This window comes from Pundamilia nyererei, unplaced genomic scaffold, assembly GCF_000239375.1.
Source record: "Pundamilia nyererei isolate P.nyererei 1_Seehausen unplaced genomic scaffold, PunNye1.0 scaffold00087, whole genome shotgun sequence".
In the NCBI taxonomy this organism is placed as follows: Eukaryota; Metazoa; Chordata; class Actinopteri; order Cichliformes; family Cichlidae; genus Pundamilia; species Pundamilia nyererei.
The window spans coordinates 2,374,385-2,398,755 of record NW_005187488.1 but is presented as its reverse complement, the minus strand read 5'-3'; the positions used below and the strand labels follow the sequence as shown (position 1 = coordinate 2,398,755).

The window sequence follows — 24,371 nt, the reverse complement described above, 5'->3', positions numbered from 1 at the left end:
AGTAAAATCAGTCATGGATTGGCCTCCCCGGACCTCAACACTATTGAAGCGGTGTGGGATCATCTTGACCAAGAACAGAATAAAAGGGCAACATCCAAAGATGATCCAAACTCTGTTTTTTGCCTCATATGTTGTATTCTATTTATGTTTGCATGTTTCATTAAAGCACTCCACCTTTATCCCATTTCCCTTACAAAGTATAAACAACTATAACTATAACTATTCTAACTATAAGTACTATATTTGAAATATTTGAAACCCTTCAGCTTAAACTGAGTTGGGGTTTTGGGTTTTTTTTGCTCAAACTTGACAGGCAGTTCTGGTGAAAATGAGACAAAGTGTTATATATACAAACTTGGAAACGCCCTCTCTGGTTCTTTCATCAGGTGTCATCCGAACAGCTCTGCCAAACATGGACCGGGAGACGAGGGATCAATATGTTCTCGTCATCCAGGCCAAAGACATGGTTGGCCAAATGGGTGGCCTCTCCGGCACCACCTCTGTAACGGTCACGCTCACAGATGTCAATGACAACCCGCCTCGGTTCGCTCACAGTAAGACTCTTTTCCTGATTGTCCTTACTGGGTTGATTAAGCTTATAGCCTAAATGCCATATTCAACAGCTACTCAGCAATCAGAATATAACCGGCTCCTTTCTTTCTTTTTTCCCCTCCTGGCTGAATGAAGCGTTAAAGATCTATCATTATTACTGAAAAACTTCTTGAACTTAGAGAACCAAATGAGGGCATACTTTGTAATGTATGCAATGAATGCAGCGGTGCAAAAGGCTGGGTTGTTGTTTCACCCTTGGAAAAAAAAAATCATTTGAATTTATTACAGTTGCTGTAACAACAAGCCGTAACGAGATTTCTTTTCTTTTTCCACAATGTGTGGTAAAATAAAGTTGGATAGAAAATACTCAGACCTCTTACAAGCAAAACACACTCATTAAACTTCATCTCACGAGTTTCCAAGGTTATTTTTAAAATCTTTCTTACCCTAGTGTCTCTTCATATTTCCAACTTGTATTTTCAGCAAACATGTGGACTTTTAATGCCAAATTAAAAACCAACCTTCCTGCGAGGTGTGCACCTCTCTGCCTTATTCTTCATCAGAGCTGGTGTTTGCTTCAGTGTTGGATACCAGGATCAATCAGACTGCCTTTTTTTTTCTCTTTTTTTGTTGTCAGCCTATTTCACGGGCTGCTAATGGGTTCCAGGCCGAGCTTTAGGATTCAAAGGCATGCAGCGCTTCTCATGATAATCCGAAGCGCCAGCAATCGGTTTACTGCTGATAGCCCAACCGCTGTCTGGCTGGTGCTCTCACCACTGGACTGCCATGAAGCCGAGTCAATTTGCTTGTCCCTGGGGGGAAAGAAAGGTTCAAGTTTGCACAACAAGTCATCAGTGTCGTTTTAACCCGGTGCTGTCACGCAGAGCAGAAAGAGACTTTGGAGTTCTCGATTTTGCTCCAGCAGTCGAGCTCACGGGGTCATGGGTCAGAATCGATACGCCATCATGGAGCATCGGAGCTGATAGAGTCCAAGAGCAATAGCTAGTCCAAGGGGAAAGACACCAAGGTGAGGTGCGTGAGAGGACAGGCTTTGGGAGAGGAAAGGGCAGGAGGTAGGTGAAGGGGCAGTACAGAGGGAGGAAAGCAATTTTTTGGTCTTTTAAAGAGCTGCTGCTCCACGGCAAATTAAAAAGCCATTATAAAGATTACATGGCAGCAAACAATGTCAGGGAGATTAGCATTTAGACGGAGGCTGAGGGAGACACTGTGAGGAACACAGAAAGGTCTGGTAATGAGCTCTGCCATGGTGATTGGGGAGATTATGATTATGAATATGATTCCCTTCTTTATTCTCATAAGAGTACTTTAAATCTAGAGGGTCACACAAAAGCTCAGGGAACACAATGGAGAGTTTTGGAGTAATAGAATCTTTGAGTGGACATTTCATTTCATAAAAAAATGTACCACAGAAATCTTAGCGTGACTCCAGTTTTCTTTCTTTTTTTATTACTTTCTCTTTTTTGCATTTGGGAGGATAACCTGTTACATTCAGACAGCCTTTTGAAAGTTTTGTGTTTTGCAGATGATATTGTTACAGAACCCGAATTTAAAGGACGGGGAAATATAAAATTAGCCTTTGACGTTTTTGATTGCATATTTTAATTTTCCATTGCTTTTCTCCGCAGTCTATTCAGAGCGCCACCATGAAGTTGAAACAAAACGCTTTATTTCATGTGTGCGACTGCTGCTGCCTGTCTGTTTTATGTAACATGAATTCATCAAGGAGACACCCAGTCAAATCAAAGCTGAAGGGCTACAGCACGAGCCGTAGCTGCTCGAAAGCAAGTTGGCGGTGAAATAAGCACATCCATTACCAGCATCCACTCCTGTCCTTCTCTTTCCAGAGAACTATCAGTACACGGTGCTCGAGTCCCTGCTGGTGCAATCTGTTGTGGCCAGAATAAAAGCGGTGGATGCTGATATAGGCTCCAACGCAGAGATGGACTACAGGATCATGGACGGCGATGGGCCCGGCATGTTCAACATAACGACAGATGAGGACACACAAGATGGGGTCATAATGCTGCTGAAGGTACAGCTTGAAAAACAGCCTGGTTTTATTACCTAAGAGCTTATTCAGGAACCCAACTCAGTCAGCTTGTGAATAGAACTGCTGAACCAAGACTTGTTTGTACCAAGACTTTTGTAACCACAAAGGGTCCTGAACCTTCACTCTTGAAAATCAGTGAGACAGGCTAACATTTTAGGGTGTTGTACCCAAGCTGGTGAGACACTGAAAGCTGCCTGGAATCCAGATTGGAGTGGTGTGGGTATACAAGCAGTGTGCAAACTGATCTTTTTTCTCTCTTTTTCCCCATGCAACTATTTAACATTTAATTAATAAACATTTAGATGAAGTGGGAGAGAAACTTTATTTTATATTGTTAACACATAAGCCACCTGCTGCTTTAAGTATTTACTAAAACTTTACTGATCTCCAGCAAAAAATAGTCCCAAACAGCTGAAATATTTCACTTCTAAAAGCTGCACCTTCCAGCTGTTCAAGTTTTGTGTTCTTTTTTACGTTTATCATCCTCGGTAGGACTTCGGAGCTAAGCGGCTGTAGGACTGTTAAGTGTTATGAGACAAGCTTAGGCTGAGTTGGCATCAGTCAACACAACAGTTGCCAGCTAGAAGAAAAAAAAGAATAAAGCCAGATGTTTCCTTTAATTAATTAAATGCACCCGTGTCACAGATGAATCACGCGTTTCTGAAAACAGTGATATGAAATTCTACTACCATACACATGGTGATGCAATCTTTTTATATAGGAATAATGACGGTGCCACTGAATCTCAGTGCACTGTGGTCTGTTTGTGCCAGACAGCAAACACTTGTTTTATGAAGGATATTAGGATAAGTTCCTCTCCCTGGTTTTCCTTTCTCCGCTTTGCCCTTCCTACTGTGTTTTAAATGTCAGCAGAACCTTTGGATTAAGTGCTAATCACTAATGACAAATCAGCGCTGACTATTTCCACCTCTTGTGATGAAATAAACATCACGCGTTCACCGAAAAGTTCACTTCTCCTTTCGTCTCAAACTCAAGAAAAGACCCAAACTCAGCAAAATAACAGCGGCGCTACTGGCACCAACTACATAAATAAAGAAAATTGTCAAGTTAAATGTAAAAAGTAATTTATTCATTTCTAATGGAAAAAGAAAATGTTGTGCCTTCCCACCTTAGTTTTGCATGCTCCGTAGCACATGGCTGATACATCACATTTCAGGGTTTCAAAGGGCTTGAAAATGGTCTCCGCGGGCCACATTGATGTGACACTTCATTGCTGGCACTCTTTTGTGGGAGAGGTAGGGCCATTGTTGGCCACAAGCAATTCTTGTCAGATGGGCCAATTTAATCCCTTGTTTGTTTTGCACCAAACTCAGACAATTACAACATAGGAGAGATTCACAGACAATGAAAGTGTCAAATCAATGTTCTCTTGCAGTATATTATACGTTGCTATGGGGAGTTCAATAAGCCAGACAAAATGACAAAAATGTTTCAAAAGCGTTCATTTCAGCGTGCTTTTCACCATGTTGTGAGACTTGCTTGAAATCAATATTACTGCTTTCACAGCACAAAGTAACTATAATCCATCACCAAATCACTTTGTTTAAGTCTAACTGTGTGTTAAATTGTAATGGGTCTTTAGAGTCCACGTCCTTAATTGTGATCAATATCTGAGCATCGTCTGAATGATTTACAGATTTACATACATAGTAACTGTTCCTCTAACTGTGAATGGGTGAAAATGCAGAGCTGCAATCCTGGTGTAGTTTTTATTTCTCAATTCTAAAAAGAGCTAAACATTTCCGACACCTCTCATATTTTGATAAGGGAAGCGAACGTTTCTCTCAATGTTTTCTGTATTCTCCCTGTCTGCCTCTCCTCCAGCCTTTAGACTTTGAAACAAAGAGCAGCTTTTCTCTGAGAATCGAAGCCACAAACAGGAATATCGACTCCAACTTCTTGAGCTTGGGACCGTTTAGCGACACGACATCAGTCAAGGTGACGGTGGAGGACGTGAACGAGCCGCCCGTCTTTTCCACACCGTTGAGCAAGATGGTCGTTTCAGAGGACGCCAAAGTGGGCACCTCGATCGGGAGAGTCTCTGCCCATGACCCAGATAACTCCAACAGTCCAATCAGGTGCTAATGATTTATTCACCCGGTTCAGACGTTAAAATCCCAATTTGTTTAAAAATGTGTTTAGTCCACATTATCGACAAACTCAGAATCCGTAGACCCTCCGACCTCCCCGTGTGGCGGTCATAAAGACAGTGCCAGATGGTGGTAGGGAAGAGGAGTGCAGCATTTGCAAAAGTGAAATGCCATCTTGAACAAGAGAAGGGCATTCCTGCTGGAGGGTCAAGGCTCAACACTTGTGCCGTGGCATTTATGGCTCAAAACAAGCACTCACATTGTCAGTCTGCGTGGTGTCACTCACAAGATCCCCCCACCAACCCCTACCTCCACCCCACCCCCTTCCTGTTTTGCATTAATTGAATGAATATTGTATGGGATTCAAGCTTTGTCTGTTCGGATTGTTAGCAATCTTAATCAGAAAATCAAATTACTGCACCATTGTAGCTGTAAATTGCTTCTTTTTACTCCTGTGACTGCTATCAGCATCTGCAATATATTTCACTACAACTGTTGAAATTAAAATTATTGTGGAACTAATGCAGCCACAAGAGTCAAATTACATTGCAATAATACCCTTTGGATGTACGCTAATTGAAGATGCAATTTTCTCTAGAAATATGAGTTGCATTGTATTGAAAAGGTTTGATCGGCGCTGAGTGCTGAGGGACAAGTAGGCAGTCTTCAAGCTTATCAATATTTAATGTGCTTTTGTTTTGCTCGTGATATAAAGTTCCAAATTGCTTCCACGTTTCTGAATCTAATCCAATCTATGGACTGTACTCATTAGTTGTAATATTTAGAGACAGCTTGGACAACATCATATGTCTTCTATAAAGTGTGAAGATAATGTATGTATTTATATATGAAACCGAATGCAGCTCTTACTGCTGATGGGGACAAAAGATGATCATAATCTTTCCTTACAAGTAGAAGAAACTCTAAAATGTCAAATCAATACCACTATCCAAAAGCAATTTCTAAAAGTGTGTATGTGCGCTTTGTGTACTGTTGTGTGCCCAGGTACTCCATTGACAGGAACACAGACTTGGAGCGCTTCTTTAATGTGGATGCCCTAAGTGGGGTCATCAGCACAGCCAAACCTCTGGACCGAGAAGCAAACTCTGTCCACAACCTCACCATCTTTGCCATCGAGAGCCGTAAGTTTCCTTGTGGGAAAAACTTTCAAAACTACTATGTAGTCCACTATTGCTTTATTCATCCTATAAATAGTACTTCATCAGCTCTAATATCAACATTGTGAACCACATGCTGGTGCTGGATTCTGTTTAATTAGGGATGTCTTCTATTGTGTGTCCAAAAGTAAAAACCCACGAGTGACTGAGCTAGATAGCTTGTCTGCTGGTTAATCAACCAAGAAATAACTACTCTAGTTTACAGGGTTAAAAAAAAAACCTTCGCTCACAGCTAGCAGGTCCTTTGTGGACTGTGAAGAGAGAAGCCCGTTGTGCATACTATCAGAGTTTAAGCCCTAAAACCAGGTTTGTCCTGCTCCTTACTGGAGGGGAGACAACATTACCTCAGAGAGCATCACTTTTTTATGTACACAGTTTCTCTTGTGAACAAGTAAGTTATTCAAGTCATCAAAAGGGTTATATCAGCAGGATGCATTTTTCCTAAGATATACTGCAATACTGTAGCTGGCTTGCAATATACATGAAGCTTTAGATCCTTTCTGGCCTGTTATCCACTCTGTAAGCTGTCTGTGCTTTGGACAATGCAGTGTGGTGTTGTTGGGGTTGTTGCGGAGCTGTCGGGGAATGTTAATTCACATACGGGAGGGTCATTCTGACCTCCATGTCTCCCTGAGCCATGGGGACGAGATGCTGACTAAGGGCGGGTGATCTCGCCCACGGGTGAACAATGTTAATGTGATGTGAAGAAGTGCCGTGTGCCTTTTTTGTTCGTCTGTCAATGGCTCCAAGGACATAAACCCCTTTTTTTGTTCCTTCTTCTTTTTCCCACATTGCATTCCTATCACTCCGCACAATGGACAGCAATCATAAGCACGCTATCCACTGAGCACGCCAAACAGCTGCGTCACATCGGTATAAGTTAAAAAGACAACCAGCCTGTCAGCCCAGCACTTCTTTTGCTTTCACGTCTTCAGATTGAACACTGCGTGAAAAAGGTCTTCTTTTCTTTTCTTTTTCTCAAAGCCTTTTTATCCATCTTTGCTTCAAAGATGTGTTTTTATTTACATCTAACAGCACACAGATGCGCCACTTGGTTGAATCCCGAGTGTGAGTGCTTGCCTGATATAGCAACAAAAAGAAAACAGCATATAATAATAGCCATATGAAATGTCACAACAGTCCCTCATGCATGAGGCACTGACTTCTGACACATAGTGACACTTGGGCGCTGTTTTCAGCTGAAAACATCTTCGAGTTCATGGACTGGCAACAAAATCTACTGTCCTGCCTTATGACAGTATTTATAGTAAATGGGTTCTTTGTTACTGAAGAGGGTGCAGGGACTCTGTGGTTGAGGGATGTTGTGCACTCGAGCTGCAGTCACTCACATTTCATCCACTCTGGCCAGACCACGCCAATGACAACAAGTCTGTGGCCCGAGGCTCCGCACGTCCTTTTTATCACCATCAAATCAGCCGGCCCGAATGTCACGGCGTCATCTCTGGCCGGCACCGTGGCACCACCAGGCTAAATCATCATCTTGCACTCAGACACAGCCATTTAGCCATCAGTGTGTATCAGGCGGACAGAGGCGTGAAGCCCTCCGTGCGAGATGGCTCATTCGCACACGCAAACAACAAGCCAGCACCGAGTCTAATCACTGCGGCTGATCCGCAGCAGAGAGGGCAAGAACGCCAGCTGTTTGAAGCAGACTGCATATTTCATTACAGCAGCACTTTTTTTTCCCTCCCTCCACCTCCTTTGTGATTAATTATAACACATGAGAAAGATCAATATTCCATAATTTGGCCCAGTGCAAAGTTAAGGCAGAATCAAAGTGCTTTAAAGAAAGTTTGACAGACTCTCTTCTCTCTTTCCCTTTCAGATGACCCAACCCAAATCGGAAAAGGCATCACTTTGATCACAGTGCAGGACATAAATGATAACGCTCCGGTTTTTGCCATCGACTATGAAACACTGCTTTGTGAAAATGCCATACCAGGACAGGTAAGACCCAGAAACATCTCCGCAGTCGGTCTTGCTTCCCTTCCTTTTTTTCTCTCTCCTTACTTGCTTGAAGTTTGACTCACAAAGACAGCCCGCTGACTCTCAAAGCCATTAAAACCCTTTCTCTTTTGTTCCTCAAAACAAGTCCACTGTGTGCATGCACTATCCACTTCACAGCTCGAGGTCACTCCAGGGAGACAGCATCATTAGTATGAGACACATCCTTAAGATTTAATAGCAGGTATTGTAGTTCTTATCGTTTATTAGGGATGTTACTCGCATTCAATACTGTCAAAGGCAGCTAAATTAATGACAGTGCACTATGCCTGTGGTCTTAACAACCTAATGCAATGGCTCATGCTGGGATGGAGTAGTGTTCGGCGTCGGTCTGATTTTCCATTCTGAAGTCCTGCGTAATTAGATGGTCGCCATGCAGGGCAGTGATGTAGAAAATGCAACACAATATGGTCGGAAGGTAACTAGAGAGATTTTAGGAAGAGGAGGAGGAGAAGAAGCTGATTTTTTTCGCTGCTTTTAGCATTTGGCCTCATTGTTGCTAAATGACTTGTGTGTCAGTGGCGGCGATTCATCTGCTCTTGGCATTTGGAAAATACAATCAGAGGCGAAGGGTAAAAGAGGCGTGTAGACTTGAATAAGTACAATTGATCAGAATGATGCATTATATTGGGAATGGCCATTAGGCCCTTTTAAATATGTTATTTGCATTCATATTTGGGAGTTGTTTGTCACCAGGCTCACAGGAGGGTGAGCAGAAATAGCAAATGATTTCATTTGCAAAAAGTGAAAGACTACATTTTCTCTGTGTGTATTTGTTTTATATGCACGGAGCGGCTCATTTTCCATCGAGGTTCCAGAGACTAACCCTCATCTGACCGACATATTTAACATACATGGATTACCGGCTGAAGTCTCTGGGGAACTGCTATTATATTTGCTAAGAGCAAATATAATAGCAAAACACTAATAATGGCAAAACTTGTTTCTTCTCAGAGTGTTATTAGTTATGTAATTAAGGGCATCTAAAGATAAAAAATTGAATTAATCTTATTACTGCAGAGTTACAACTAATTTGCAGTTTTGTAAAATGAAAAACGTGTCTTTAACACATGCACTTGCCGATGTTATCTGAAGTACAATCCACATTATTACTAAATACTTATTTATCATCCTTTTATTCTCAGTAGTTTTAAGTAAACATCACTTTTGTTGGCTTTATATGAGAAAAGCAATCGGAATAAATATAAAATAATAGAAATAAAAAAAAACAATAAAGGCAGCCCAAAGTTGTCATTTCTGAAAGGGTGACGTCTCTTTGGTGGCATCTCAAAGGCATCCTGATCAGATGCCTTAGCCACCTCTGCTGGCTCCTTTCGATGTAGAAGAGTAGCGGCTCCACTCTCAATCTCTAAAGGGAGAGCCTAGACAGCATTCAGAGGAAATTCATTTCCGCCACTTGTATCAGTGATCTCATTCCTTCCGTCACCACAGCTCGTGACCATAGGTGAGGGTGGCAACGTAGATCGACAGCTTTAAACTGACACTCACCTCTCTCTTCAGCATCCACACCAATCTGCCAATCTCCCACTCTTCTCTTCCCTCACAAGACCGCAACATACTTGAACTCCTCCACTTGGAGAAGCAACCCCATCCCTGACACAGAGTGGGCACTCTTCTGGCTGAGAACCACGGCCTCAGATTTGAAGGTGCTGCTTCTCATCCCAGCTGCTTCACATTCAGGTGCAAACCACCCCAGTGAAAGCTGGAGGCCAAGAGAACCGCATCATCTGTAAAGGTCAAAGACCAGATCCAGAATCCGCTGAATCTGATGTCACAACAATGATGACATCATTAGGCAGACCTAAAAAATGGGAGCGATGGAAGAAAACTCCTGTGAGATATGACATAATACACCTCCAGGGTTTGTACGGATCCCAGGATGAGTGTTAAAGTGAATTTTCAAATTTCTCATTATGCTGCCATGTTGGTCTTTTTTAGGCATTTTTTGAGCTTGTATCTTTTTTTAATCACAACTAACTAAGTGGAGTTCAGTATACACAATTCAGCCAATCTTGAGGTATTTTAAGATATTACTCAATTTAATGTAATTCATCACACTGTAGCTGTAAGGCTTAGCATTTGCAGGAATAAACACTGCCTCTATATTAGTTGACATCATTATTGAAAAATGCATTCTACCAGAGCTGAATGTCTATTTTTGGTTAATGATCCCGCCACTTATCCTCAGACGATTGTTGTTCCTCTGCGATATTAAAGTTAGCGCAACATAAAGCAACCATCTCTCACTCGTCAATATTTCAACTTTTAAATTCAGGAGATAATTTGTAAACTTCTTCCCACTAGCACCTTATAAATTATGGCACAGAGACTGAAACAAAGTCATTCTCCAACAATCATACCAGCCTGCAGGACACAGCAACAGCCATTGCCCATGACAGCATCATCAGCAGGAAAAGGTGCTGCAAATCTGTAATTACTCAGCTGAAGCAGACAGATTGCTTACTCAATGCCAGCGATAGCTGAGCTGCGTGGTTCCCCCCTAGGTGTAGCTAGAAGCTTCTTTGCTGTAAAGTGAGGAGCTGGTGGTGACTGAGGCCTTGGTCCCTGTCCATCCAGCGAGTTGAAGTGATGCATTCAAATTATGACTGCACAGTCATAAAATGGTGCAGTTAAAATGAGCTACTTTAGCTTGGAGCTGGTTTTAACCTTATAATAGTTAAGACACTTACAACACAAAGTAGTGAGTATGTATGGTTGTGTGTGGAAATGTGTTTGGATTTTACTCAACTGAAGTGAAATACTGTCAGCCCAGCGCAAGTACCTGAAGTATGCACGTGATTTCATATTTTTCCACAAATAGCTACATTCAAGGATTTAATTAGCTCCTCAATTTACAAGTTAGGAGCTGTGACTCATCACATCACCTCAAAAGAAGGAAGACAAAGGAACACAAAACAAATAGGCGTTAAATGTCTAGAATATATTTCACAATTAAACTCACCTAATATATCTTTTATCTTCTTATCTAAACACTTTTGAGAAAATGTTTTGTGAACCGTGTGGATTTATACTTGCTAATTGTAAAATGCGCTCTGATCATCATAAATCACAATTGACCAAAAAGACAAGGAAAAAAAGCGAACTAAACTAACTACACACAATTCCCAGGCGAGCCCAGACAGTCATTTCCAGTCTAGGCTTGAAAAGGTAAGCAAACCGCCTTTGCTAACAAAACAACACTTGGAGCCAGGTGTTGTGATGAGATTGGAAGTGTGGGCTGATGGGTTGATAATTAAAGGCATCCGAAGTCTGCACTCACAAAGTGTGTTCTTCTCATGAAAGATTGGTTGTTGTGAGCCATGCCTCAATCGCAAATCACGAAAGCTGGAAAAGACTCCAGAGCATCTTTAAAGATCTAAATGTCCATCAGTTCGCAATAAGACAAGCCGTTTCCAAAGAGAAGGGCTCCGAAAGACTGATGGTACTCTCTGTAGGAATAAATCTCCACTAGAAAAAAAAAGGTAATGAATAAGAAGGGTGTTGATGGAAAGACACAATGAAAGCACTGCTTTTCTGGGGAAAGTAAAAACGTGCTGCTCTTCATTTCCTATTAGTTTAGTCAGAAGACAATCAGATCACAAGAAAATCCTCGTTATTCACAGTGTATATAAGGTTTCCACATTAAAAAGGACCATCTAGCTGTTGTTTCACATTGAATTTCTTACATTCCAACAGTTAAATATGTGATTTAAAGTCACATGTAGATGTTTTTTTTTTTTAATGTAGCATTGCAGCCATCGTAGCTACAATTTCTTTGATTTCTTTTTAAATACACATAAAATAAAGAGGCAAAATAAATTGATGTGACCTCTGTGCAATGTGTTGTCTGTCTCTGTAAATTAATGTTCCGGAGGAGGTTACATTTATAGCAACAGCCCGTTTATTCAGTGAATTCTCTGGTTTGCTCTCGGTTTTATCACTTAGGAAATTTTGCCAAGTGGAGTTCCACTGTGTCACGCTCTGAATTGGAGATTGTTAGTCACACCTTTATTTCATCACGTCTGGATTATTGTAATTCATTGTTCGCTTGTCTTAACAAAGCTTCCTTTGAACATCAGCAGGTTGTTCAAAAAACCGCTGCAAGCCTTCTGGCTGAGTTTTCCAAGTACTCGCATGTCACATCGTTGTTAATTTAGTTGCACTGGCTCCCCATTAACTTCAGAGTCCATCGGTGAACCTTTACATCCATGCAGCCCCCATCCCTAAGTTTGTTTACTGACAATGACAAATATGTGTGTCTAAAATGTTGAGTTTAAGTAATTTGAATACATGTAAATCTGTAAAAAAGATTTTAAAAAGTATTGCAATTAAATCTGATCATATTAAATATGTTTGATTTGTATATATTTAGTTTAAATGAAGCATATTTTTCTTAATGATTAATTATTTGAATAAATATTTGATTTTACATATTTTATAGAGCTGTCAGTGTTAACCTTATTTAAATGGCATTAACGCGACAAATCTTCGAGTTAACGAGTTACCGCGGATCACCTTGTGTGTGGAGCTGCACAGCATCACCACGTTAGCGCCTTTAGCTCGTTAACGTGTTGACGCCATCCAGCCATCCAGGGCGATCTGCGGTTACTCGTTAACGGAGATTTTCCGCGTTAATGCAGTTATGGCTTTACCATAACTTACCATAACTTATTAACGCTGACAGCACTAATATTTTGAGCGTGATTTTGAGTTCTAAGGTGTTTTAATGTACAAAACTGAGAACAGTGGCCCCCTGACATGGGACCACTAAAATGTCATCACATGAGAGTTAGCTACATTTAGTCAAGAGGCTCTTTGCTGGTAGTAATCTGTATTAAAAAGAGAAAGTTAACAAAAAATATTTCACAATATTTCAGCCAGCAAACATATATTACAATTTACTAACTATACATGTTACAAACATATTACCTCTACAGTGAATCCAGTAAATACAGACTGTAACTTTCCTATTTAGAGATCTGTTACCGAACCTTTTTAAACTGTGTGACATTTACATGTAGTTTACGTGTTAACATTTTTGATTAGCGTTTTCTCCCATAATTTCTTATATATCATTTGGAAATACTTGAGAGCCACATATTGACATGTCACATCCCGTGCAGTATTTTGTCTGTAAAAATAAACCTGTGCTTTCAGTAATGTAACTGCAATAGCAATTGCCATGATTGTCTTTGTCACATCTTGAGGAATCACAAATCTTTGCATGCTGCGCTCACCTCACGTCTTTCACATGGGATAAATTTAGATGAGAAACGTGCTTCTTGTACTTTCTTTAACCTTGTCGTAGGAGTGAATGACTACTACAGACAGGAAGTGCTTGTTTTCTTACTCTTTTTTAATTATCTGCTAATTCCAATTTTATTCAGTCCCATTGAAGCCCTCTCTTGGGCAAGACTGAAGTGTACCAATGGGAATGCACCTTCAGACTGAATAATGAGGGCACAAAAAAATGGAAATTTCATGATGAAATTTACACCCAAAAATACAGAGCAAAGGGAAGGAGAGACGCTGACATTTGAATGTGAAAACACAGTTTGAATTACAACGAGATGTCTGCTGTCTGTTACTAGATGGACTAGGTGGACTCATAACCTGTCAGATACGCGCTCCACCACCTCCCTGATTCCTTATTAATCAAAATGCCCCTGTTGTGTACTATATGTCTGGCTGTAGCAGTGAACCACTGGCAGTACTAACTGTGTCTGCTTTTCCTGTAAAGCATTGTTAAAAATCTCACGCCGCCCACTGGCTGTCACGCCCATTGGCTTATTCACAGCTGTGACAAAGATGAAATAATAATAGTTGCCAGTTGGGGCCAGGGTTGACTCTGTGGCTCTGTAGCACAGATTAAGAGGGAGTGCAGGGATGGAATAAGCTGCCATTTTTCAGGCCTAATTAAGGCCGTCTCGTGGCACTGGTTCTCTCCAGAGATGCCACTTGTTACGGATCAACGGTGCGTCTGTCTTCTGCCATAATATTAATTGATATTATGATGATGTGGAAGGGGCAGGGCAGCAGGGACGGAGGAGTGGGGGGTCACGTTGTACAATCACTTCAGAGTAACCATTACATACATGAGTGGACTTGGCATTCAGCTGCCCCCAATCTGCTCCCTGCCCCTCCCTGCAGTCCTGTAGCGTCCCTGAGGGATTTGGGAATGTTGAGTAGTCATGAACTGAGGTTTTCAAACTGCAAGGTAACAGAGTTGAAAAGAAAGCAGTGAGATACAAACCCTGCTGAAGTAGCTGGTGCATGCTGACGTTTGAAAATGTGTTTTTCTGAGGCTGTGAGGCTAAATTAAGATACAAAACCCCTAAGTGGCTACTTCTGCCAAATTTGCATCAAACTTTGTGCTCCTTCTGAGCTTTCAGTCAAATGTCAACACAAGTTAATACACTGATTTTTAAATTTGCTGTGATGTTCACCTTTTAAGGATATTCTTATCACATGTCTTATTTAGCTTAGAATTTACTGACCCCCCCCCCAAAAAAAAAACAAACAAAAAACAAAAACAAACAAAAAAACAAACAAAAACAAAAAAACTTAGACCTCCAGGAGGTTCCTGCAAAGTAATCCAATAGTTATACCTGTCTTTCCATCCACAGGAAATCTGCTAACAGCAACAGATGAACTGCCTTGACTGTATATAAAATGAATGTAGCAACCATAGCATCTGGTTTGTAAAGCCTTGCAATTTTAGCATTCTGAATGACACTTTGGAGCTGGGTGTAATGATATTTGGAAGAAAGACAGGCATGCTAAGTGTTCAGCTAACACTAGCTAGCTTGTTTATCAAGATGCATCTACAGACTGTAAGGCTGCATCACCTGGGTGCAAATAGCAGCTAATGTAACATACAAAAAAAAGCAATACAATTGTATTTACCAAAACTAGAGCATAGTCCCACTATTCTGTTTATCATATAAAGTCATGAAAATCAGTGTCTTACATTATTTACTATAAGACAACTAGCTGTTACAGCTGACCGTGATCACCTGTCAGATAAAGAGGCCACTCCCAGGTCTGTGGAGTTTGCATGTCTTCTCCGTGCTGGCATGGCTTTACTCAGGGTACACCAGCTTCCTTCCACAGTCCAAAGATGTACATGTTTGGTAACTTGATGATTCTAAATTGGCCCTATGTGTGAATGTTAACATGAGTAATCAGGGTTTAGAGAGCTAGACTCCAGGCTTCCTGCAACACTGAACTGGAGTTAAGAGTTAAGACGGTGGATGGATGGATGCAAGTTTTGGTAATGTGAAGATACATTTTTATTGAGGAGGCTGTAAACATATTTATGTGTGCTTTAAATGTGGGTATTTCAACTGCAGCAACTGTGTGGTTTACCTTGCTGCTGGAGTCTTCTTCAAAGCCGTTTAATGAAGTGCACTTTTGGTAGTTCCCAGTTGGCTTTATTTTCCAGCCCCAAGGTTTCCTCTCACACTACTTCTTGTTTTCTTACAACATAGCGTGCTGTAGTTCCAGTGTGTGTGTGTGAATATCTCCTAACTTAAACAATGAATAGTCAGTGAAGAATCTTAATGTTGTCCAATAAGACATGTATTTACATACAAATTTATATCCTGGTTTGAAGTCTGGCCATATATCTGTATGTGCCATTATTTTTTCAAGTTTTTTTTTTTTTTTTTTTACCATTCTCTAATTACTATACTGCCTCACATCAATAAAAAAGTGTCTTCGCACCTCTAGTCATCTCTCAAATTATCAGTTTATTATGGGAGTTGCATCAAGGTGAGAGATGAAAACAGATATGCCAAGGTGCTAGGGGCAGAGAAAATATTAGTGTGTGGCAGCAAACTGTCTGTTCTATAAAAAGACAGAACAAGGAGCAAGTTTAATCTCAGATCTCACCAGGAGATGACTTTAGCCTCAGCAGTTTCGACTTGTCAGGATCATGCCAACAAACACGCTTATGACAAGTCGAGTCTCAGCGAGCAATTCAGATTGTCGATGTGGAATGAGAGCGGCGGCATAAAAAAAAATAAAGGGATTGAAGGATGACATTTGTTGAATGATATTGATTGGCAATATGTGTGGGTGTGGGGCATCCGTACGTATGTCTGTGTGTGTGCGTCTGACAGCAGGGTGAGATGTGTGAGTTGGTGCTGTTAGTGAACAAAGTTATGGGTGTCACATGTGGGTGATGTTTAGGGCGTCTATGTCATAGGAAGCCGTGGCAGAGTGCCGCAGAGCGAGGGGTGTGAAAGCGGCAGGCCCACCACTTCCTTCGTCAACACAACCCATGGTGACAGCTGTCATATTGCCATGGCAACGAGTGCCACCTATTTGATGCGATGCTTATTTATACTCTTGGTTCAACTTTGAAGTGGCTGTCTTGATCTTATTGTATGACTAATCTGCCAACAGGGCTTTAGGTGGCTTAAATGAAAGTCTCTTAGCTGTACAGCCAGTCGTATCCTACTCACAATCTGATAATTACTCTATAAAGACAGTATAACACTAGACTAGACCCTGAAGAGTTTAAAATGCAGTGCAGTGTTTACTTCGCTGGTGTCAAAGTGTGATTTGCTCATTATTGCTTGGATTCTTCATCTTTTTTATATATATAGTCAGTCATTCTAGTTATGCTACTTTACCAAACATTACTTTTTTCATTATAGAAGCCACATTTCATGTTCCTGTCTCCAGTCAAAGTCTGAGTCAGTAATGCAGCAGCTCAAGGGAACACAGATGCTTTGTGTCATAGTTGAAGTAAATTATGGCCATTGTAGTTCGCTAACGTACTTCCGGTGTTTGGAAGAATTAAATCTTGATTGTTTGAACTGCACGCCGGTGAAAACAGATGCGTTTTAGGTGGCAGGGTGTCATTTGTAGAATTATTGCGAGTGCTGAGTGAACACGCAGGATTTAGCCTGTGAAGGTGCAGCTCAATCAACCAGGTGGTGCGATGTCTGGGGATGGGTGGATTCAAATAACTAGACACCAAAGAGTAGAATCTTCAATGAAAATATCCAGAACCCAGAATTTGGCTTTGAATTAAAGACTGAACACTGAAACTCATTTTGAAGCCTGTGCATAATTTTTTTTGTACCAGTGTACTGTTGTGGATAATATATGTAAACAAAAGTATAATTCCCTTTGATCAAAGAAAAAAAACCCAAGAATAACTCTAAATAAAACATTTCAAATTTCTTATTTTCTTTTCATATTCAGATCTAAGATCACATTTCATTTGATATTTAAAAAGTACTTACATTTATTTTCCACTCACTTAAAAATACCATTTATCTTTGCATTATTGTTTCACAAAGTCAACAATTTTTGTTTTCTAATTTTCTAATTAAATCAAGGAACGTGAGCACAAAGAAGTCACTGAGACTGACAAACTGTGTAGCACTTTTCAAAACTGTCACGCAGACACCTTTGTGTCAAAGGTTTGGCTGCGCAATAATGTCTTTAAGTTGATGTTTACTTATCAGTTCTCACTGCATGCATCTTAGTAAAGTGAGGTATAGGTTTAAAATGCTATTCTTAGACTTTTAATTAGAAGTGTTGTTCGCTGTCAGCTGTCACCATTCCTGTTGACACTGCTGCTGCCTTCTGACTTTATAGTTACTTTCTCAACCGATGAAAACAAAGTAACACAACTTCACAATAAAAAGATCTGTCACTTTCCTTTTAGTTTGAATATGCTAAAAGTTTTTGTTGTTGTAAAGATAAATCTCTAAAATAGGACGAAAACAATATGTATTTTGGAGTGAAAATGATTTTTCCTTAAAGGGTTTTCCTAAAATGCCCCAGCAGTTTTGTATATCACTTCTTTAAAACTGGGAAAATTGCCAAAGGTCGATTAGATTAAAAAAAAGGTCAAAAGCAGTGGCTGAGATATCTGGCTTTTTATTTCCCCGCGTTGGTTAAGGTCCAAGAAACATTAAATCATACATTTCCTGTAATTTTACAGGATAGTGTCATTAGATGTTCCCTGTTTTCCAAATTTGACTTCTTTAAAATTCTACACCACAGGCTTTGCCTTAATTCTTCACCACTTGGAACTTTATTTCTGTGTTGTTTGTTAAGGTTTTCAGTACATTTAATACTGATTGCAATAGATTTTGTAACTAAGTCTTTTAGTTATGATACAGATAAAGCATGAAGGGATTTCAACAATCACCCAAGCGATCAAAAAGATAGTAAGGCAACAGTAGACTAAACTCATATACAGTCAAGTGAAAAAGAAAGTGTTCACAGGACTCTATGCAGCCCTTAAGTACACCATTCCTTAAGAATTGAGAGGATAAGTAGCAGCCAGGTGCTGCTAATCAAGTGCATTTGATTAACTGATTATCAGAGAGTGTGAGCACCTCTATGAAAGAGGAAGTTTTGTCAGTTTGCTAGTCTGGAGCAGTCAAGTGTGTGTGTTAACACAATGTTAAGGAAGAAAGGCATCAGCAACTATCTTAGAGAAGCGATGGTTGTTCCTCATCATACACAGTCGACCCAAGGTCAGGCTGTGCAGTACGCAGAGGAACTGCAAACACCTCGAGAGATTTCAGAATCTACAGGCAAGTTAATTATAAAAAAAATATTAAATAAAACACTTCTTGGAAATGTTTCCAGGCTAAAACCTCTACTCTCCAAAAAGAACTCCAAACAGACAAAAGTGTCGCTGTTTGGCTGTAATCTACAACTAAACATAGCATATTGACATAAAGACATCTAAATGTTCTCCAGCACAAGCTTCATATAGTCATTCTCTCAAAAGGTGGTGGAGGGTTGATGATTTGGGCTTGTTTTACAGGACACAGGACCTGGGCACCTTGCAGTCATTCAGTCAACTGTGAACTACTTGTATAACAAATTATTCTTGAATCAAATATGAAGCCAGCTTGGCTGAAATTGGATCATATCGCAGCAAAAATTTCTGGCACAGCTTTACCTACTTCCAAGGTGCATGGAGAGGATGAAAAACTCACAACGCAGGAACTCTAACAACTCTTAGAATGAAAGAGGAACAACTTTATTAACTGACCAACTCGTTTCAGCTTCTGGCCTTCATCAGGGTCATACACAAAGTACAATTTGTGTGTAAATAAAAGACAAGAAACAGAAAAAAATTTAATTAACCAATCACACCTTCATAGATAAACCAGCTGACATATAACAGGTTGCTATTGGTTAATAGGTTAATAGGTTAAGTGACGCCCAAGTAAAACTGGACTAGACAGTTATCGATAAAGACAGGGGGGAGGAACCATAATCCCCGCCTGTCTTAAAATAATACATGCGAGAAATACATAAGAAGAAAAAATATTAGAAATATACAGAAAAATAATAAAATGATTACAAAAGAAACATTTAATTAAAAAAGAAGTCAGTGCAGCAGTTTGATTAAAAAAGAAGAAGACACCATAAATTGGATCACACAAGTAACATCCCACTTTTACAATACCAATGTGCATACATTCCTCTGTGTACTGCACATTCTCTTACTTCCCTTTGAAGGCAACAAACAGAGACACCTTTGTCCTTTAATATCCGGTGTGGTCTGACACACAGCCATGTGTAAACTCAAAAAACCCTTTAATTCGGTGATTCATAGGCCTCCTCAGCCGTTCCTTGCGACAGGCACCAGTCGGCTGCAGCTGTTAATGTCTTTGAGCGAGAATTTATGTCCGCAGCCATGCCTCTCTCCTCCTGTCTCCTACTCAACCCATTTGAGGATTCCCCACCAAAGGTTCAGTGCATCCTTGCATCAGAGCCACATTAATGAAAGGCATTATACATTACAAAGTGTTTGATTTAAGAATGATTTAGAGTCCTTTCCCTCAGCCGTGAGGAATGGAAAGCTTCCTAGAGATAAGCTCGGAATCCATCCGCAATATTCAAAGGACATCAAAGGGTTCAAAATGTGTATTGGATTCATCGGCGGTGTAGGAACCACAAAGAAAGGTTTCTATCAGATGTGAGATTTCCATAACAGAGTGAGAGGCATGTGAGTTATTATGATCCCAGGATCAGTGGCAGCTTTGGCGATATGCAGCCGAGCATGCATACGCTGCATGTTTAGGTGCTCAATTGTTGAGTTTGCCTGTCACTGATCTGCCGCTGACACAAACATCACTTCTGTCTGTATATACAGATATCCCAAATGTTCTTGAGAACTAGAGCAGATAACCTTTTTGCATTTCTGCTCCCCATATAAATTCCCCTTGCACTGCAAAACTAAACAGCAAACAGAGACACTTTTTTAAATACTTGCTGATGCAAATATTTTAATTTTGTTAAGAAATAAGAATAAAACATTCATGGTATTTCACCCCGCCTGCCAGTTTTAATAATTGGCAGGATGTTGCTTACCACCTACACAAATCCCTAATACCTGACAGCTTGTAACCAGCAGCATTTAATCACAGCTGACAACTGATAATCCATGTCTCGGCACTGATGGATCATTGGGGTTGTTTTTATTTTTTTCTACTTCCTCACTCTTTTAATTTTTTCATCTTATTTTGCTTTTTCAACTCAGAGCTGTTTGGGGCTGGGAGATGTGATAATTCAGTGTGAATTGCTTCTAAGGATCTCTTGGATCCTGTCCACGGGTGTGAGTTGTCACAGGGTTGAGTTTCTCGATTGCCTACAAAGGATTCGGGAGGCTTGATCTAAATTTATAAGGACACTGCGGCAGTAACACCCACTTTGATGGCCGTTGTGGTGGCTATCATTTGTCGTCCATATGGCGTCTCGGCATTTGATGTGCTTCTCATGTACAGCGTGTACTGTGAGAGATTTTTGCTTGTTTTTTGTTTGTTTTATTTTCTTTCTGCTACTAGATGCTGAAATTAAAGCCTTGTCTTTTTGCTTTGATTTTTTTTTTTTTTTTAGCGGAGGGGGGAGCTAAAACAAGAAATTGATTTTCAGATAACACGTTTGTATGAATAAAAAAACAAAAAAAACAAAAAAAATCATTACAGCATGTGCTAGTGGGTGTAAATAAATTGTAATCTGATTTCCTGCATTATTTATAGTTTTCGACAGTCGTCTATAATAGAAGGAGCAAGATTCGGTTTAGTTTGAGGTTCAGAGGCAAAAAAAGTAAACTGAAACAAACTGTATTCACTTTTAACCCACAGATGTGAATGCTTCTCTTGGATTGCCTCAAGCAACATCAGTTTTCATCATGAGTTATTTTCATGCTCGTAATAATGAAGTAGGAATGCTTGGCTGGATGGATTTATTTTGAAGAGCATCAGTAATACAATAGTTCAGTGCGCTGACCTAATATTGTCTTCATTTTTTAATGTGGTGGCCAAGGTCAGGTCAGATAGATAATATAATAAGAGGGATGTGTGTATTAGAGTTGGTCAGTCGTATCTGTATATTTCCTTTCATCATATTGTCATTACCAGATATCACTGATACACAGTCTGGCAGCGGAGGGAGATTTTGACTTTTAGCTATGAATACAGCCAATTTTACTACACGGTTGCTCTTCATACCTTGCAATTTCTCTTTATTAAACACTTGATAAACCCTAAATAGTAGATGAATACTTTATTAACTAAAGCAGAAACCTCTCCCATAGCCAGACACGGGTACATAGAGGAAAAGCTTCCTTCCTCTACAGCTTCGCATATTGCACTTATCAATATTGGTAAATGGAAATAATGATCATCCTCAAAGTGAGTTGAAAAGTTGGTTGAACAAAACTTGTAACCTGCATTTGAGAGCAAAAAATTATCCCTAAATTTTAAGATGCACAGTAGTTTGCAGAACCAGACAACACAGTAACAGGATGTGTTGAAATATCCCATGGCGGAAGTGCGTTAACTAAAATTTAATGTCAATTTTTCCCATAGTTAAAGCCCACAATCTATGTCAATCCAATGGACCAAAGGACCACATGCATTTGCAACAGTATGACCTTAAACTGGTTTTAAATGAATATACATATCTTGCAATACAGAGTTAATAGAAGAGTCTTTCACAGATGGTTACCACTGAAATTTAAGAAACTGCGATTTTTGATGAAACATTGAATGTCAAGATTTATTGTAATATGCAGTGATAAAATAATGTAGGAAGTATTGTATTTTTAGTCCTTAAAGATTATATCATAGAGAATCCTCTTCAAAGAATATATTTTTATTTTATGCATAGACGTGTGCCTTTGGATTACTTAAATTTTTGAGTCTGGCTTTGTCATATAAATCTTTCGATTAGTATAATTGAGAAATATCTTTTCGCTCTGATAAACTTACTCTTAGCACTTCTTTACATTACAGCTTGATAATAACAGTAATAGTCATAGGTATTAGTGGGGCAATGAGTTTTAAAGGAAAGTGCTACCAACACACTTTCATAGTTAAAGTACATAGTACGGGGTAAATGGTAAATGGCCTGTATTTATATAGCGCTTTTCTAGTCCCTAAGGACCCCAAAGCGCTTTACATATCCAGTCATCCACCCATTCACGCACATATTCACACACTGGTGATGGCAAGCTACATTGTAGCCACAGCCACCCTGGGGCGCACTGACAGAGGCGAGGCTGCCGGACACTGGCGCCACCGGGCCCTCTGACCACCACCAGTAGGCAACGGGTGAAGTGTCTTGCCCAAGGACACAACGACCGAGACTGTCCAAGCCGGGGCTCAAACCGGCAACCTTCCAATTACAAGGCAAACGCCCAACTCTTGAGCCACAATCGCCCCAACTAAGTACATCCTTAGTTGATTAACTGTGAGCACCTCTATAAAAGCAGATGTTTTTCCTGGTCTGGACAATGCATAGTATATTATTATTACTTTCATAAAAAGCATTATATTTTGGTTTTTGCCATTACTTTACTTGGATATCTCTACTGTCAGACAGCGATCCACTTTTACTGTGATTTGCCATCTCTACAGTTAAGGCCATGTGGTTAGTTGACACTTGGAAATAGCATTTTCTTTCCTTTGTAGTATCATCAAAGGGTTAAAATTGAACACACTAAATGTGTTGTGGTCTCTACACTGACTGCAAAACTAATCTCTGGACAATGTTTTGCTGAGAGAAATCACTTCCCCAAAGAAAACACTTCATCCCTAAGAGGTTGCCAAGCTCTTGCCAAATAAGCACTTACTGTACTTCAAGAGATAAATGACACAAAACCACAGCCAAACATTATAAAACAAATCCTTTCCATCAATCAGAATCAAGTTGGTTTTCTCCAGTTCACTCACACTGTTGCCTGGCCTTTTAAACAAGATTTATGCCTCCATGTACATAAATTTATGACAGAGTGAAAAGTGATGCATATACAAAAGCCTTGATGACAATGCTTTCCTCAAGTTGAGGGAGATTGTGAGCTTACTAACTGCAAACCCACATTAAGCATTTTACACCGTGATTAACGCCTATTTAGCCCGAGAGATCAGATAAAACTCAGCAAGCTAACTGATGCCGAATGTCTTTTTGTGTTAACATTCTCCTCAGGTGATCCAGACAATCAGCGCAGTGGATAAGGATGAACCTTTGAGTGGTCATCGCTTTTATTTCGCCCTGGCAGGACCTGCTGCTGGTAACCTTAACTTCACTCTGCGAGATAATAAGGGTGAGACAACCTTTTGTGGTATTCTTTGATGTTATCTTCAAGCTCATATGATTTTACTGTTTTCCTGTGTGTGTGCATGTCATTGTTTGTCTATACTTCTATACTGAAGTGTAGAGAATTATTTAAAAAAAAACACTGATGTTTGTTTCCCCTAAAAATGTTTTAGAGGGTATTAAAAAGCTTTAAAGTTATGTAAAGTAGAATTTGTAGTTGCAAAATGTTGCCAACAAAAGGATCTAAGGTTTTTAAAATGATGCTAAAGGAGGCAGATCAGTTCTTTTATGTGGATGATCTATTGCTATCTTACAAAAAAGCATTTTTGAGATTTCATATTTTAACTGATCTATTTTTTTATATCATGATTGGTCTCTTTCTGCATTTTTATGCATTGCAGAATTTCCCAGTCCATAGTCGAACACTAAAAATTATATTTGATTCTATAAAATGCAGCATGTGGATATTCTTTAATTGATTGACTTGTGTCAAACATCATTTTTCTGGTTTAATTCTACCGTATTAGAGATTGATTTAGGTCACCCAACTCCCATTTTTAAGCCTCAGTTTGAGCATTTTGGAAACGTAAAGCAATGTCACTATATCACAAGTGCTCTGAAACAGTGTGAGAAATGATCAGGTGTGCCGTGGAAGATTATCTGGTTACACGAGATTGGTACTCTAAGCGATCAGCATGAGTAAACAGCCGAACTATTACATTCTCTTCCACTAGAGGGCAGTACAACTACCTCCTTTAATTAAATGGGTTGCCAACTGCCAGTAAAACTAAAGAAGACGAAGAAGAAATTACATAAAAGTCATGC

At 39.9% G+C, this 24,371-nt stretch overlaps 1 protein-coding gene across 1 annotated transcript in view; it reads left to right on the top strand.

Moving 5' to 3' along the window:
• The window catches only part of LOC102216149 (cadherin-7), a 110,632-nt gene that overhangs the window by 68,153 nt on the left and 18,108 nt on the right, over window positions 1-24,371 (top strand). Inside the window, exons 5-10 of the mRNA XM_005738910.1 lie at window positions 387-554; window positions 2,418-2,605; window positions 4,469-4,722; window positions 5,740-5,876; window positions 7,759-7,880; window positions 23,436-23,553. Coding sequence (XP_005738967.1) covers window positions 387-554; window positions 2,418-2,605; window positions 4,469-4,722; window positions 5,740-5,876; window positions 7,759-7,880; window positions 23,436-23,553 — 987 coding nt within the window. The remainder of the gene's footprint in view (window positions 1-386; window positions 555-2,417; window positions 2,606-4,468; window positions 4,723-5,739; window positions 5,877-7,758; window positions 7,881-23,435; window positions 23,554-24,371) is intronic.